At 34.7% G+C, this 17,694-nt stretch overlaps 1 protein-coding gene and 1 pseudogene across 1 annotated transcript; one reads left to right on the plus strand and one right to left on the minus strand.

Moving 5' to 3' along the window:
* Positions 1 to 3,044: 3,044 nt before the first annotated feature.
* Positions 3,045 to 6,583, plus strand: LOC133318776 (uncharacterized; annotated as a pseudogene).
* Positions 6,584 to 7,682: 1,099 nt separating this feature from the next.
* Positions 7,683 to 17,591, minus strand: LOC133318758 (ribonuclease 3-like). The gene is given in 23 exon segments (XM_061520940.1): positions 7,683 to 7,982; positions 7,985 to 8,005; positions 8,182 to 8,244; positions 8,247 to 8,326; positions 8,803 to 8,967; positions 9,551 to 9,609; positions 9,612 to 9,710; positions 10,153 to 10,334; positions 10,770 to 10,941; positions 11,252 to 11,383; positions 11,766 to 11,986; positions 12,195 to 12,435; positions 12,770 to 12,977; positions 13,110 to 13,269; positions 13,626 to 13,755; positions 13,920 to 14,047; positions 14,126 to 14,266; positions 14,269 to 14,345; positions 14,912 to 15,067; positions 15,635 to 15,770; positions 15,842 to 16,049; positions 16,154 to 16,247; positions 16,321 to 17,591. Coding segments are annotated over 23 exon segments (4,002 nt in total). The 5' UTR covers positions 17,376 to 17,591; the 3' UTR covers positions 7,683 to 7,908.
* Between the last annotated feature and the right edge of the window lie 103 nt (positions 17,592 to 17,694).

The raw sequence follows: 17,694 nt of genomic DNA on the forward strand, positions 1-17,694 counted from the left end.
TAGTTTCGAAAAAAATATTATATTTTAACTAATAGCATAAATTTTTGTGATTCTGTTTAATTTTAACATTATTTTTAATTTTATTTTCTAAGCTTTTTTTTATTTCGTTTTAATTATATTTTTATGGCACACCGATAGAAGGTTAAATGTAAGAAATGAAACGACGCTGTCACAAATCAATTTGCTACATTTTTTTCATATTATTGATGATAAAATTTAAAAATATTAAATATTAAAAATCAATGCATTAACTTGTACAAGTTGTAATTCATCTCATAAACCATCTATCTCATTACCAAAGCCTGCTTTGGTAATGAGATAGATGGTTTGATTTATGTATTTTTGTTGTGATGATTTATGTATTTTTGTTGTGATGCTAATACAATTTTTATTAAATTTTAATGTTATTTTAAGTAATTATATTTTTTTGGCAGTAAAAGAAAATCAGTGAGGTTAATTTTTTTTCCAACAATATTTACATGGCATGGTGTTAGTTGAATTATATGTTATTTTTATTTCTTATATCGACTCACATTTAGATGTTTTCCGTCCATTATTAAAAAAAAATATATATACATACATATATATTATTTTAACTCAGTAATGAGAAAATATATTAATTCGGTTGTTTAATATTACAGAGCGTATTTTTAGTTCAACTGAAACTATTACGTGAATGTATGCTACTGTAACGGCTACCGAATGTCAGACGTTTGAGATACGTTTCAAGATGTCGTGAGGAAGCGCAATAAATAATCTATGCGGCATTCGTGATTGTAATATTTCATACGGACGAATGTATCAAAAGTAATATCTTTGTATTGCTACATAATGATATAAGTATATTTTTTATATATACATATATTTTTTATCTGTAGATTTTTTTCTTTTTTTTTTTTATCCTCAGTGATTTATTAATGTACTGTAAATTTACGGCTTTGTCAGTATTTATACCGAATATCGTCACGCAAATATTTCTATAGATATCAGTATAGTAATAACAGCTTTGTCGGGTGCCTCTGTGACAGTTTTGTACAAACAGGACACGGTACAGTCAGCGTACAAAGTAGCGATGCAAAAGATTTTATTTTACAGATGTTTTTGTCGATAACACATGTTGTTCACTGTACTCTTGTGTTTTTTTCATAAAATTAGTAGACCTAGGAACCGAGTAAGGTTTGTAGCTGTGGATAAGTGTACATATAGTGATTATATCATGAATTGTTTACTGTGATACACTTTATCTTCCTAACGCCGCTTCGCAGTTGTGTGGATCGTTAGCATATTATTTTGTTGAATAGTATCATTTATTTATTGTTCTTAAATAAATTGTTTCTTGTACAATCTGACTATTATTATTTTTTTTTTAATCATCCCGTCTTCACGTAATTTTGAATATATTTGACGTAATTTCTGTGCTGTTAATCTTGATTGGGGAACTTTATAATTTTTTAACTGGATTAAATTTTCCTAGAAGTAAAAAATATTTAGACTAGTCTGTCACAAATATAACAAGGGCACCTAAATTGTGCAAAGAATCATCACCATAGAAGTACGTCACGGGTTATTTTTTTTAGAGTACTATATACTCTTAGAAAGTACCATGTTGTTATGACTTCGTTTACATCGGATTTGTAATATACCTAGCAAAAATTCATACTATAAAAGATTGCCGTGTCTAAATCATCAAATTAGTCAAAATTACCGTGTACTGTAGAAGGTCGAGGTTGAACAACCATAAAACTTTAACGATAGCAATTCTGACTTGTCCTACAAGAGCATAGACGCTAATGTTAAAGTTAGCTGGTAGCTGGTACCGATATCTCCACACATCGATTTATTGCACCGAATACTACAACACCACAGTCCTCATAATGACTTCGAGTAGCTAGTAGTGTCACAGAAAAAAATATTTTTATATATTTTTTAAATATCAATGTATTTATTATGACTTCATCGAAAATATCTAACAAGAAATGGATAAGCGAAGAGACTGCGGACGAAGAGAGCTGTTCAGGCATTCGAAAGAAATGGAAATCGTTTGTTATGCTATGACAAAAGTCATCTTAGAAGCGATAATAAATGGAAGGGATATATTGGAAATAATGATCACTCCCTGACCAATCGTAGATATATATGGAACTTGTCAGCATACAGGTAGATATAAACTTTGAGTGTCTAAATAATTTACTATGTTGTGTTTCTTAATTATTTAACCAGTCAAATTTTGCAGGTTTTAGATCAAATCATAGAATATCTAAATAAACTAGTTAAATCATTTTACAAACTAAATCCTAAGTTGGCTAGGTTAAAAAAGACAATACCTTTATGATAAGTAAACATGATAATACTTTCGACATGTTATGCAGCAGACGATTTATTTTGCTGCAATCAATTCATAGCTTGATTATGACAATATTATCAACGTGTCTCCATAGAGAGGATACAAGGAAAATGATTGAATCTTGTTTAAGGTGAGAGCGGCTCTTAAAAGATTTTTTTTTTAACTTAATGTATTAGTTACCCTAATTTATACGTTTATTTTTCCAGCTTAGTTGATATCTATAATAATCTTATCGGTTTAAGTTATAAAAAATTCACAGCCAAGTTCAATATATGCAGTAACACATTTCCCAACACTATTAGCGAAACTAAAGCACTAACGCTAACAAAAAGTCCAGGTATGTAGATTGTTAATTTTATTTGCTATAAAGCTATCATTTGAATAACGAACTTTGGATTTAGGTTTTGGTGAAGAGTCGAACAGAATTAATTGCCAGCGACTAATAAACTGCTTCATTTTAATGTATAAACCAGAACACCATGATGACATCCATTCTAGTTCCAGCAGTGCTGAAAGTTTAGAAATTACCAGTATGTACTTTTGTAAAACTATTTGACTAAATAACCACACTGAAAGTTACAAGTTACATACAATTCAATTTCAGTACTTTAACAACACATTACACCACCTAACTCTTCTTCGTCGCGTCGTCTCAGTTTAGCTAAACGTCGTCAGGCTTTCATTGAACAAGAAAGCTAAAATGAAGCAAGCACAGAGCCTTGTAGAACCGAAGAACGGACACAAAAAAATTGCGAATATTGAACCCTCAGAATTCCGACGCGGACGTGCCTTATACATCTCTTTTGACAAATGAATGTGTGTTGGATAACGTTTATAATAATGATGGTAATTTACTAAAATTAATTACTGGAATATCAAATTAAATAGATGTCAGTGATGGTTAAAATTTATCTTTCAGAAAATGTTAACAGTATTCTGCAAAGTGAAGAATTTATATTGAAATACTTTTGGACACCGTTGCAAATACGTCTCCATTATTATTGGGACCAAAAGGTGTCAAGAAACTTAGATCTGGTATGCAATAAAAAAAAACAAAGTTATAAGTTTTAAAAATACACCTCTTAAAGGATTGTGTATGTTTTTAGATACGCCTTTAATAATTAATTAATATATACATATTTTTATTGTACAGGTAGAGTACAAGTAAGTAAAAAGGCTGCTCAAAAAGTTACGAATTATTATCAAAATCTGTTATGGGGCGACGTTGGCAGTTGTCTTGAGCATATCGTGTTATGGTGGTCTTCCTTTCCTTTGGCTACAAGGTAGTGTTTTAGATAGCATTAATTGAGATGTTGTGAGCACAATAAATTATGTTATTTTTTTCCTAGATCACCGAACACAAGCCAAAATCTTCGAATGTGGTTATTTGCTACCTTCAACGACACCAGTGAGTAAAAATTAACATTTTTTATTTTGCAAGACAATTAAACTATTTTCTTATTTATGTTCGTGTTATAGATACTCCGGAATTAATATTTCATCTCTAAGAATATTAGCAGACGCGTTAGGATGTCACGTGACTTTGACTTCTTGGGATAAGCATTTTGGGTACAGTGTACTTTTTACAAATGGTATTTTTTTTTAAGTATCAAATTCATTTATCTTTCAATTTTTACACAGCGCTACGTTAACTACTAATCTAATCCTACATCGCTACAAGACAAGCCAAATCTTTCAGTTTACGTTACTGAAGTAAGTAATTAATTTTCATTCAAAAGTAAAAAAACGAGTATATCACACGTTTTAAGTCGTTATTATTTTTTAGACGACCGTGTCAGGCGCTAATTTCGCTATAATGCTCCAAGAATTAGTGACTCTTAATAATCACTGCGAAGTCACGTGGGATTATATTTTGGGCGCGCCTCTAGAAGATTTACCAATTGTCGAACAAATACCAATTTTGCACAGGCTGGGTCAGTATAAAACAGATGTTGACATTTATTTGACTGTAGTTCCAGACCAGGAGTTTCCAAAGTTATTTTGGCGACCTCATATTTTCAGCTTCTCAAAAATCTCTAACTTATCCTACCTAAATGAAATTAAAATCACCTCCCAGGTTCTACATATTGCCCTCATTTTTTATTCGTCTCTTATCGCCCCCCCTTTAGGCCCGCAGTGTACATGAACGGCCCTCGCCCACTTTGGGAAAGGCTGTTCTAAATTCTAGAGTAACTATTGCAAACGAATCATTAATCATATTACGCATCGCTTTTAAACATTATTTTGTCCTATTTGAGATATATAAGTTTATTAGTTACATCTAGAAACTAAAATTACGATCGCATTCTTATTTGTTATTTTTTTAATGTTAAGTCACGCAGGTTATAATATGAATGTAACAATTAGATCACTCAATTCACACTTATCGGCTGTGGTGTATGAGGGAGACCCGTCGGCTCTCCAATTCCTGGCTGATGAATGACTTCGTGCGAGTCGCCCACAACGACATGCGGACGTGTCTAGAACACTGGTCAACTTGAGATTCGCAGATCACACGGAAACTATCGAGGCCGGTGTGTTATTAAGTATAACGTTTATAATAATTAAATCATGTAATGTTTAAAATTTCTCTTCATTTATAGATACTTATCTGTTTTTTCCTTTCATTGTCTTGTTATATGTAGTTAACTGTGTTTTAAAGATTCCTAATGTTGTGCCAGGTAAGATTGGAGTTCACGAGAACGTGTGCGCTAAAATGAGAGAAAGCTCGTTTCGGAAGTGAAAGTTAATATACAGAAGTTAAAGGCAGGTTCATAGAGGATTAAAAGGCATTTTGATTTAAATTTAAGTTAATTTAATTTAAGCATATTTTTAGGAAGCCAATGACGAGGTAACTCTTGTATTGTCGTCTGTCTGCGCTACAATAAGTCTAGCCCACCTAACTATGATATTTCCGAGCAACGCCGAGTGGCGGAGGATAACTCAACCGGATACTGCTTATTCTATATACGTACACGAATTTTTAGGTATACGAATTTTATTTAATTTACATTCAAAACGATTTTTTTGCACGAAAGGAAGAAAAGATTATTTTTTCTTCCTTTCAAAAAACATGAAAGGAAGAAAAGTCAAATGGACGTTTAAACTTAATTGATTATGAGAAATTTCATATCTGACTTCAGCTAAGATAAGGAAATAACTTGCATGTTTTAACCTACTAACAAAAACGACTAAAATGTTATAATAATTATGGTTTTAGATAAAATGTTGTTACCGGTGTTAAGGCTACGCAGGATACGGCAATGCTTAATATGGTTCTACGATTAATGTGCGAGTCCTGGCTGCATCATATTTATGTAGCTAAAGTCAAATTTACGTGAGTTACTATGAAATATTTCTTCACACTTGTTATTAGATCTAGAACTTTCGCGAGTTTTATTCATTTAAATGAAACTAATATTTTTCGGATTTAGTACGCGTGCTTTATTTTTGGTTAAAACTACATAGTCTCGACGTTTCGGTTACTATGCAGCAAACGTGATCAAGGGCTGACGAGATGTCGTCCCGTAATATATGAAATATTTTCTTCACACTTGATATTAGAGCTAAGACATTTAAATGAAACTAATATTTTACGACACGAGAGCACGTCTGTCTCATGTCTGTGATCACGGTTGCTGCATAGTAACCGAAACATCGGGACTATGTAGTTTTAAAAATAATAACATAACGCGTATTAATCCAATCCAAAAATTATTATTAAGTTAATGGACACATTTTCCAAAATTGTAATTATTATTTGTAGAAAAGAAGCCGCATCCCAACTATTAGTTGACTTTAACGAGGTTCGCATCTGGCTGAATGACTGCATACTTCTTTCACCAGCTGCTAAAAACATATGTTGCAAAATGAGGTCTTAAGGTACTTGTTATTAAATTACATAATATACTCGGGAGATCTCTTTGAAAAGAATAAAATAAAATATTTATAGGTTTATTTTAAATATGCGAAACATGCTACATAAAGCCTTGGAAGTTGCTTTGAAACAAAAATATGTTCATTACCTAATACTATCTTTTCCCTTAAGTTATGGATAGGAAATACATAATAAGAAACATATCGAGATTGTGGAAGAAGTGTGAATGGTTGACTTATATGTTTTATAGGCGATGTGAAGGTGTCGGAAGATTGTTGCTACATGCGCCTGGTGACTTGATATCCATGCAGGAATCCACAATGCAGTCTGCGAAGTTATTAAAAAAGACGATTCCGACCTAACTTATTATAACGCTCATTAGCAGTACTTTTTGCGATATTTGAACCTAAATTAATACATAATAAAACTTTCAAAAATAAATTTTATTATTTTAATGGAAACTTTTAGTTGCGCTACTTAAAACTAGATTAAACTTAATTTTTCTTCCATAGAAACAGACACTCCTGAACAGCTCATGCCGGCTGAGATGTACGTCCCCAACCAGAAGCAATGGCTGACACTCCGCGCCGGGAAATAAAAGGCCCCATAGCCTTCACGTTGTGTTGCCTGGTGTTATGTTGAATATATCATAATTCACTTAATTTTTTCTCATTAAAAAACCTATTCAATTATTATCTACAAAAAAAAAAAACAAAAAAGTGTAATGTTATGTACAACAGCAACCGCTGAATTTTTTATTGGTTCAAAAATTTTATCCTATAATTTAGCAATTTAATGTTTGTAATTACGACGTATAGAATAAATTTGTAACAAACATATTTATTGTTGTGTGGGAAAAGTTGATTCTAGTTATGACGCCGCCTTTGTCTTTTTTTTTCTATCCGGTATTGCCTTTATTTGTGTTTGAAATAAAAAAATTACCGTACACATGGACATACAATTTTTGAAACATGTATATATTAAGCTTAGTAGGGTGCAATCAAATAAATACAGTCCAATGAAGAACTCAGCTGTAGTAACCTTGTTTTTGGACTAAACCCTCGCAATACTATTGAGAACAGGAATCCTGTTCTTTATCAATAGTTAATCGCTGACAACACAAAAGGGGAAATTATAAAAAAATACTAAGAAGATAGTCAAGGAGGAAATAAGACGTCACTATTTGGACACCAAGTTTATTCTACTGGTAGGTATTAATGAAATGCATTTTATTTCAAGAGATCCGTTACCTAGAACCATTCATACTTGACACATCGAAAGCTTTACATATTTAATATGTTCGAACAGCGATAGGAAAAATTTACACAAAGCACAAAAAAACACATATAGGAAATAATCTTAAAAAGGTTTCCGCTTATACTAATCGTCGTCGGAGTCCGATCTCTTGCACTTCTCCTTGAGCTTGTCGTATTCGTTTCGCCTGATCAGGTCCGCCTTCATCTTCTCCATGTCGCTCAGGAGACTGCTGACCTGGACGTTCTCTAGATTATCATTCGTTACTTCCGAGTCGCTGTCTAAACCGGAATCGTCATTTGAGTTTCTATCCTCCGGTATTTCCGTATCCGAGGCTTCATGGACGCTCTCGTCGACTGCTCCTCCTCCAGCCCGCCGGGCTGGTACGCCTTGGGGACGACCTCCTCCATACGTTTCCTCTTAAGAACAGCCTCTATCTGCGTCTGATTCGCGCGGTCGTTGAATTTGTTCTTCTTTTTCTCATGCTCTTCGCTATCACACGTTTTGGTGGTCCAGTTGAGGGAATAATTCTGAAAATAATATTATAAAATCTATTAGATGTGTATTTAATTATTAAAATTATCAATACACCAATTGCGAGTTGAAATCCTCGTCGGGTCCATACATTAATTCCAAGTATAAGCTCAATATTACTACAGTCACGGACACGGACAGCAGAAAAATAAATAATTTAATTCAAACTCACCCTGTGCTGAGTTCAGAGCTTCTTCAGCGGCATTCATTTCCGCCTCCTGTATAGAGTGTCCGCGGCCGCGGCGAGGCGAGATCCGCGGAAATACACGCCCACGGTGTACACGCGGGTGTTCGTTGGGCCCAAACACTCTATCACCCTGTGATACACGTCATGTACATTAGACAGTTATATAATGAAAACTGTTTTATGATAAATAGGATAAGAATATCAATATTGCAAGTATTAATCGGAAATTATTAATTATTTTCAATGTTTTTATTATGGCAACACCATATGAACTTAGCGAGTTCAAAAAAATATGTAATTATTTACGTTGCTTGTATTTCCTTCATGTATTATATAAACCTTGAACTAATTAGTTGATTATTTAATTCGTGATACCATAGAAGAAGGTTTTTCTATAACTGTACGATGGTAGAGAATACCTCGTATTTGACAGAAGTTACTTCGAGTAAATTTAAATATAGAACAGAGCACCAATTTTTTTTTGTTACGGAATTATTATTAAAATTAACTAATAATAATACACACAATTATTTTGAGTTTTCACTTTCGAAAATAGTCTTTATAGTTTCCAAATTATCGTAGGTTATATATAACGTATAACCATACTTATAGACAGGTATGTCAGGCTCCCCTCCCTCCACGGAGCGGAGTGTGAGACAGCACTGCTGCAGCTTGGACTTGGGGTCGTTCCAGTCCTGGTTCATGATGAACTCCTGGAGTCTCGGGAACAGGCACGCGTTACAGAACACCTGGCAGTACTCCAGGTTCTGGAACATTTCATACATTACTTCTGTATAATATACAGACACGAAACCTCTCAGCATTCCATGGATTCACCGTGCGGGCGCCGGGTCCATCGCGTTGCAGGGAGAGGAGCTTCAACAGTGCCTGGGACTCGCGACCCAGGTGTAGGTTTAAGGGGCCCCTATCTAACGCGCGTTAAACGCTCACCTCCACCGTCCGAGCTCCTCTCTCTACGTAACCAAAATTTACAGAATTTAGTTTACAACATTCTAGATTCTATGTATATTTTGTTAGACTCTGTTAAATTTAAAATTAAAACTTAAAAACAATTTGTATGATCTAGTAACAAACACATGTTCTTTATTAATAATTTATAATTTACGTATAGCAACACCACATTTCAAATTTCTCTAATAAATAATTTCTGTAATACCTATTAGATGAATACTTTGTAACTTGTTTAAGAAGACATATATATATATATATATATATATATATATATATATATATATATATATATATTAATATGCATAAAAATAGATTAACGAAATTGTATTAATTTATAATTATTGTTTAAAATAGGCTCTATGGTTATGAGCTATATCACCTATCAATGTACAAGGCCCCGAGGAACGCTTCCAGCAGGTCCGCCTTATGTTTCTTGGTGGTGGGTTGGCCTTGGGGTTGTTGTAGATCGCGTATTCAGACATATTAAGGTCGTCACACACCATGGACTGAGTGCGGTTGTTGACGAGAGACGATCGGAGGAGCTGGGGAAGGCGTTACATAGCTGTTAATTAACGAACAGATAACCTCATTCATAAGTCATACATAAGACTATTGTCTTGAGATTTGACCCGGTTATTTAAACATTGTTTTTAACTCAACCGCGATCATCAGCGGACGGGGTGGAATTATAGAAATTTTAATTAAAAATCCGAAACCATAGACATTTAAATGTGTATTAATAATGTTAGGCATCCGGTATTTCTCGCATCGGTTCCGTACACTATCATACTTTCACATATAATTTGAATACTTAAATTTCTTGCTTTATTTTTGTTTATATGACTTACTTTACTGGGATACCATTGTCATCCCATATACCGTCGAGCCGAACAGTTAATCACTGTCTACTCATTAAATTTAACTTAATAATGATACAAAATAAAAGTAGGGTAGTTTGAATATATGTATAGTATGTTCCCTCACCGACAGATGTCCCTCGTGATGATCAGGGAAGTACTTGTAGAGTCTCTCCGACACCACCAGCTGCAGCACGGTGTCTCCGAGGAACTCCAGCCTCTGGTTGGAGCCTAGCGTCAGGTGAGTGAAGCCCACGGACCGGTCCGTGAACGCGCGCGCCAAGAGACGGATGTGTTTGAATTGTACGCCTGCAAATAATTACTTAATCAACTTGGAAAAGAGAGCTCATGAGTTTGGAGAATAGAATACATTTTTTTAAAACGCTTTTAATAAGTTATTAGATTGATATTAAATTAAATGAGTGAATGAGTGTTGTAAAGAATTTTTTATATATGTATGTATGTATTTAATTTGTCTCTGTGGGAAAAATATTATTAATAGTGATGTTTAATAAAATTTGAAGACAAACCTCGAATATAATATTTGTATTTCAAAATAATTACCTATTTTGAATAAAAAACAGAAATTGATAATTTATTTAGAAATTAACGCAAAATAATTGATTAAACTTAATATTATCACATGATTAATAATATATAAAGATTTTAACAGAATATATTTCTCAAAAAATATAAAAAAAACTCGCTATTAATAAGTTACAGTAATATAGTTCATCTTCATACCTATGGAGTCCTCAAACTTGGTCAACTTCTGTAGGAACTCGAAATCTTTGATATATTTCCTGTCCCCGAGCGGCTCTTGGTCTTGTAGCGGGTGAGGTCTCTCCTTACACCACACCTCCAACAGCTCCGGCTCATGATACCATAACGCCAGACCGAATACTCTATCCGTCACCTGTTACACAGAAAGACTCATATATATATATATAAGATACTAACTAAATTATTAAAAAGTATAGTTGTCATAGAAACCTACAACTTTTATATAACAAATCAAACCTTAACCGGAGCAGACTTGTCTTAAAGAGTGTAAACCAACTGTTATCTCAAACAACTTAAGTTCAATTTACTAGGATACAATGCACAAATAGCGCGCGCAAATACTTTCCTGCGTAAAGGTGAACAAACTAAATATATGTATATAGGATATGTATACGATGTTCGAAGGGTATTTGTAAATGACTATGAACCAGATAGTGTCATACCTCGATTCCCGCGTCAAGGAAAAGCGCTCCCATGAGAGCTTCGAAGCAGTTAGCCATCGCGTGTCTCATGACGACTTCGCGACACAAGTCTGACCCGTGGGCGTACAACATGTAGTGCTCCAAACCAATATTCTGTCAAAAAAGAATATAAATGTTAAAACAATACTATTATAAAGTAAATGATATGCAGTGTTCTGAGAGAAAAAATATGGAGATATTAATCGTTTAGTCTAGACTCATAGACTCATATAAGGTATACTACAGCCTGTGTGTTATATGGAGTTCAAAATACATTATAAGAAACTTTCATCAATATCCGATCAGTATGTTTCACGTAAAAGATCAACCACTATCCCCTCCCAGGGACGCTGTCAACGTCAACAAGCCAACAGCTACAGTCACGTAGAAAAACAGTTATCGAAATATCCATAAATTCTTGTAAAATTCGGATTTGGATTGTAATCAACTTGAAGAATTGGAACATATATATATGTATGTATGTACTTATATGTACCTTAGCCAGTTGAGCCAAGTGTTGGTTCTGTACTATGGAAGCCCTGTAGGTGGCGAGTCCGCCCTCGGCCAGTCCGGGGAACATTTTGAACAGGTGTATGGAAGATATGAACTCTACCACGGCGTCTCCGAGGAACTCGAGCCGCTCGTTGTGTTTGATCTCGGACTCGGTCTCGCTGTGCTTGCCGAACCTCGACATTATGTTGATGAGGGTCACGATGCCTGCAACATTATTATTTGTGTTAAAATAAACGAAAATATATTATACGATTTTATCCCAAAAATGGGACATTTAATTAGCTTAATATTAAATTCGGTGTATTTTGTTGGCTGTGTCTACAATAAGTATACAAAGTGATCCAGAAGTGAGATTTTCATATTTGTAGGATATAAGAAATATCTAGGATAGTATATAGTATAATGTAGGTACCCTTCTTTCTAGTATAGTGTATTCTTCTATCACCGTACTCCGGCTGTCTTATCCCGCAGTTCGTCAAACTGTTCCTAGCGTGGTCGGGATTGGTGCCAAAATTCTCCCTATACGAGGGGTGCGTCAGCGCCGTTTGCAAAAGCATTTTCTGTTTGAACGTGTAACCTATTTTCTTCTCGAGACTCTCCAGTGACTTATGGAAACGAAGATGTCTTACTAGTACCGGAATCAACATGGCGTGCTGTAAACCAAATTAGCTATAGTTATAATTAAAAATATTATATATATAATTACTCATTGGCTATGTTTTATTATATATAAAACTCGAAGCTCCAATACGTATGTTTGGAATAACATGGTTGATAAATGCATATTTTCTGATTTCTTATTAATCACGGCTTCCGTTCCGAATTTTGCAATTACCAAAATTTTACATATATAACTATTCATGGTACCAGTCAAATAATGCATAGGAACTGGATTTATAACCAATAGGCCTTTGTGGTTGGTATTTAGTAATTATAGGTACAATTTCTGAGGGTATTCCTAATTTATTATAATCTTTTATTCAGTACCTGTACAATATCACACATGAGTCCGGTTGTATGGAATCCTTCTGATGATATGGCCACTGTGACGTCTCTCTTCATCTTACTCTGAGTCCTCATCTCCTGTAACTTGGCCTCCTTGGCGATCAGCTTCTGACGTTCCTTGTAGGAAGGTTTCGCCATATTTGCTATTAGATGACGATATTTCACGTAGAAACGCCAAGCCTTTTGATATCTGAAATTTTAAACAAACTATGTATAACAGAATGTAAACACTCCAGCTTAGTCATTAATAAATTTTAAAAATAGAGTATAGAGAAAGAAAAAACATGATTGCTCTCTCTTTCTCTCTCCCTCTCGCGCTCACTCCGGGTTTCCAGCGTAGCTGAGCTGCGGCGGTCGTATACCAAAGTGCACGATCTCAGGGTAGTAGTTCCTGTGTGAGGGGTCACTGGCTGGTGGACTGCGATCCAGTTGATCCACGCGCACCGAACACGGCTTCTTACCAGGATACGTCACTATCATACCTGCAATTTAACAAAGGTAATAGGTATTTAGAGGTTTTTGAGATATTATGGGATATTGTTCTTGTCAAAATATTAGTATACTGTAAGGTCTATTGAAATAATGTAGGATAAATTATTGAGCAAAATTTTCTGATATTAGCTATATACGGTGTTGTTAACTTTTGAACATGCCCCGTAAACATACAGTAACCTTGTACTATTCTATCTGTTAAGGACGGTAGTGTTGTAACAAATAAAAAACCCCACGAGAATTTCGTAAAATTCAGGAACACACCTCAAAAATCACTATAAAACAATAGCTTACAGCAATAACATACTAGGGACATATGTAATCCTAATCAACTTCCACGACCAACCTTTGATCCTATCAACGAACTTCTGCCAGCTATAGTGCTCCATACTGTGGAAGTCATGCAACATATCAGGAGGTACCAGGAGACCGCTCTCGGATATCAAGTATTTGAGGACTTCACACATTGACAGCACCTGTAAAGATAATTACTATTAATAATTATACCGTACATAGAAGTACATGAATAAATAATATGGTAAATATTTAGTAGATCATTATTCCATATCATTCCTGTAATTGTAAAAGATATCTTTTCTCATTAATTATGTAGTAAACATGTTTTCTATTTTTCCCCCACCTCGCATCCACCTTCCGGCAGGTATCTGACGAACCGCGGCATGAAGTGGAATTGAGAACACGAATCTTCTGTGGCCTTGCCAAGGTCTAGGTCGACCAATTCCAATAATTCAGTGAACAGAAATTCCTCTAGAAGAAAATACGTACCGGTTACACACAATCAAAGTAAAATACATTTAGAACCGTAATTTTAATTAAAAATTTCACCAAACAGTTCCAATTCCTGTATTGTAAAGTTTTGAGGCGCCGGTTCTTCGACATACAGTATGGTGTATTCAATATTGAACCTTATCACCTTACATTTAGGTAGTTTAGCCAACTTGTAGTGGGAGAACATTGAGAAACCGGAAATAGGAATTCGTGCTCATCATGACCGATGATTGTAGGTGCTTTAATGAGAAAGTTTGTTGGTGGCGACACTGTAATACTAAACAAAAATATTTATTGATAATTTTATTGAACATTACTCACGAACGTTGTTCAGCATGCGCGATGTATAAGAGATGTAGCTCACAAAGAACAGTCCGTTTAAATAAATTAACTAAGGAAATATGGGAAATTCAATTCTTTTATCCATTACAAAGTATCTGGGAATTATAAACTTTAATATTGCCTGACATTAATCCTTGAATATAATATGAAAAAAACCCTAAACCCTTCTACGTGACCTACTCCTATTATAATCGTGAAAGTTTGCGAGCGCGCACGGATGTTCGGATGTTTGTTGCTCTTTTACATAAAATTTACTGAACAGATTTTGATGAAACTTTCCTGTAAAATTTATCCTTTACTCTCAATGTTCAGGAACACATCGTAAAAGTTATACGAAGTCACGCGACACAGACGACAGATGACGCTGACTGTTGGTTGACGTACATATTGAACTAATTACATATTATTATCACTTCTCTCTGAACACAATGTATAAGACAAGTGACAACGCGGACAAAGTCGCGGGCAACGAATAAGCAGGTTATATGTATGACATCTCACCGGTAGTGAAACAGTTTCTCGATGTTACTTGCTGTCGGGACACATTTTTTGAACTTTTCTTCTTCGGCGTATACTCCGTGCCTGATCCCCTGTCTGCGAGCTCTGACGCTACAACGGCACAACGGACCACCGTTCATCTCACCGCTGTTGTTGAACCTGATGATAATATGACACGTAATAAACTGATATGTCGCTAAGTTTAAGACTTCTGCATAGCCTTATAAGTATTACATTAAGGCACAAATCAATCAAGGTACATAATATCTGTTCTAGATATTCCACGTATAAAAATTGTACAAATCAGTTACGTTATAGTTGTAAGTGTCTGGAACCGTGATTACTTTTTGAACGTAATACACTAAATTAGTTTTCTTTTTGAAATTTAAAATTTACGTAATACTGGCACAGTTATTTTTAAAGACTCGTAAAGTACTTTTTTATGTCTAACTCTTAATGTCCTATATTTTTGAATTTATTTAACTAGTAATTTTTGGATGAAAAAAAAAAAAACAATATTGCCTAAATTTACATACCGTGTGATGGAGTAATAGAATAAAATAAACTTTAGAGTGCTCATTACAGAATATAACTTGACCTTTTTCTTGTTTATTTGAGTGCAAGTTTCACTATAATTCACAATATTGTATGAGTTTTAATGATACCATTAACAACTAACTCAAAAACTGCTGAAAATAATATTTTTAAATCAATTAATGAACATACCATAATTCTGGGTGAAGTCTCCTTGGATGACTCTGTTTTCTTTGTAATTCCATCATTATAATATCGGTGTAACCCTGAAGACCGTCTTCATCGATACTTCCATCACTCTCTGAAGATGATGAACTAGCACCATCTGCTGAGAAACATCAGATAATGAACAAAAAGATAATACGACAAACAATAAAATAACATTTAAAGATACCTTACCTTTATGCTTGCATATCTTAGCCTTCAATGGTTTCATAGGTGGTAGTTCATCGACCTCTGGTCTCGCATTCCTACCTCTTTCAATGAGCGTTTTGAAGAACGTTTCACATATCTTTTGTAATTTCGATGTTTGTTCTACTCCCACATTGTTCTCTCCAGGTTTGTAATACAATTCCGCGGGAGAGCTCCTATACCACATTTTAGGTGACTGTAAGTTATGCAAAATAATGAAACAAATAGCTCTGCTGGTAAATTAAGAACAGTGTTTGGTTTTTGATGTCCATAAATACAAATGATTTGTTTAAAACTGACCGCACTACTCACTTCTTCGTCATCAGAATTATGCTCCTTTGACCACTGTTCCATTTTTTTTATCAAATCCTCAGAAGTCCTACAATAGTTCTTCCTAGAAGAAACATTTAGTTTTTGAAAATAAGTTCTAAAAAATTATATTATAGTAATAGGAAGACAAGACATACCTATAATCGTTGAGAATTTTTTCTCGATCCGTCAAAGGTTTTGAAGTTGTGCTTCTAGATCGAGGTGAGACTTCCCTGGTTCGACTACGTGAATGAGATTCACGGTAATAAGATCTAGACCTCCCATCTTGGCTGTCATATGCACGACTGTGACTTCTACGATCCCTATAACTTGGACTTTTGGATCGGTAATCTCTTTTCTTATAATCATATCTATGTCTGTCATCGGTATAGCGATTGTCTCTTTCTCGATGCCGAGACGGACTTCTGTCATAGTAGCTGTGACTATGGCTGGGACTCCTAGATCGTCTGTACCTCGGTCTGTCCCTTTCCCTACTTTCCCTGTCATAACTACGACTTGGCTCATTTTGATGTCTGGAACTGGATAGACTATCCCTTGATCTATTACTGTATGTCCTTTCACCAGTAACATCTCTTGGTTTTTTGTAATAGTCATCATGTGACACACTAGTACTTGGCCTATCATGTAATGTGCTAGTACTTGGTTTATCGTGACATGATGTGCTTGTACTTGGTTTATCATAATGAGATGTACTTGTACTTGGTTTATCATAATTTGACATACTAGTACTTGGTCTATCATAACGTGACACACTTGTACTTGGTTCACCATAACGTGACATGCTAGTGCTAGGTTTATCATAATGTGACACATTACTTCTTGCATTATTATAATTGCTAGTAGAAGGCTCTGAAGGTAAAGATTTGTTGTAACCAGTCCATCTATGTGGTTGTTGTCTTGGTTGGTGGTAATTTCTATCTTGATATGAATAGTTTGATGAACCATAATATTGTTGATTCAGACTGGCTGAGGCTTGTGTGTTATAAGAAGTATTTGAAGTTGATGGTGTGGGCATGCCATAATTAGACGGTCCTGGAGATGGTGGTGGAAGCATGCCTTGAAAGGATGGAAAGTAAGGTGGATGTTGGTTATATACTGGGACATGATTGCTGCCACTGGGGATTGACGCTCTTGGTGGAGGCAGACTAAAAGGAGGAGGTGGCACTGTAAAGTCTACTGGTGGAACAGACATTTCCCACTTTAATTAAGAAAACATCACGGTTCACATACTGATCTTTCTTTGGCTTTTAATTATTCGAGATTAACACGAACACTTACTTTTAATAATTACATTAGAGTTTGTTTTAATTTAGATCATTTTTACTTTTTTAAACTCACTATATTGTTTGGGATAATAAAATTATTAATATCCCGGTTGTTTAGAAAACAAATGTCAATTATAGTTAAAGTCCAGCTTATGACATTAAGAAAATGTCATTCATTTTTCAGGGGACATTAAGTGTCATAGGATGTTGCTCCGTACTGGGAAGGCAAGGAAGAAAGGCATAAAT

This window comes from Danaus plexippus, chromosome 7 (assembly GCF_018135715.1).
Source record: "Danaus plexippus chromosome 7, MEX_DaPlex, whole genome shotgun sequence".
Classification (NCBI taxonomy): domain Eukaryota; kingdom Metazoa; phylum Arthropoda; class Insecta; order Lepidoptera; family Nymphalidae; genus Danaus; species Danaus plexippus.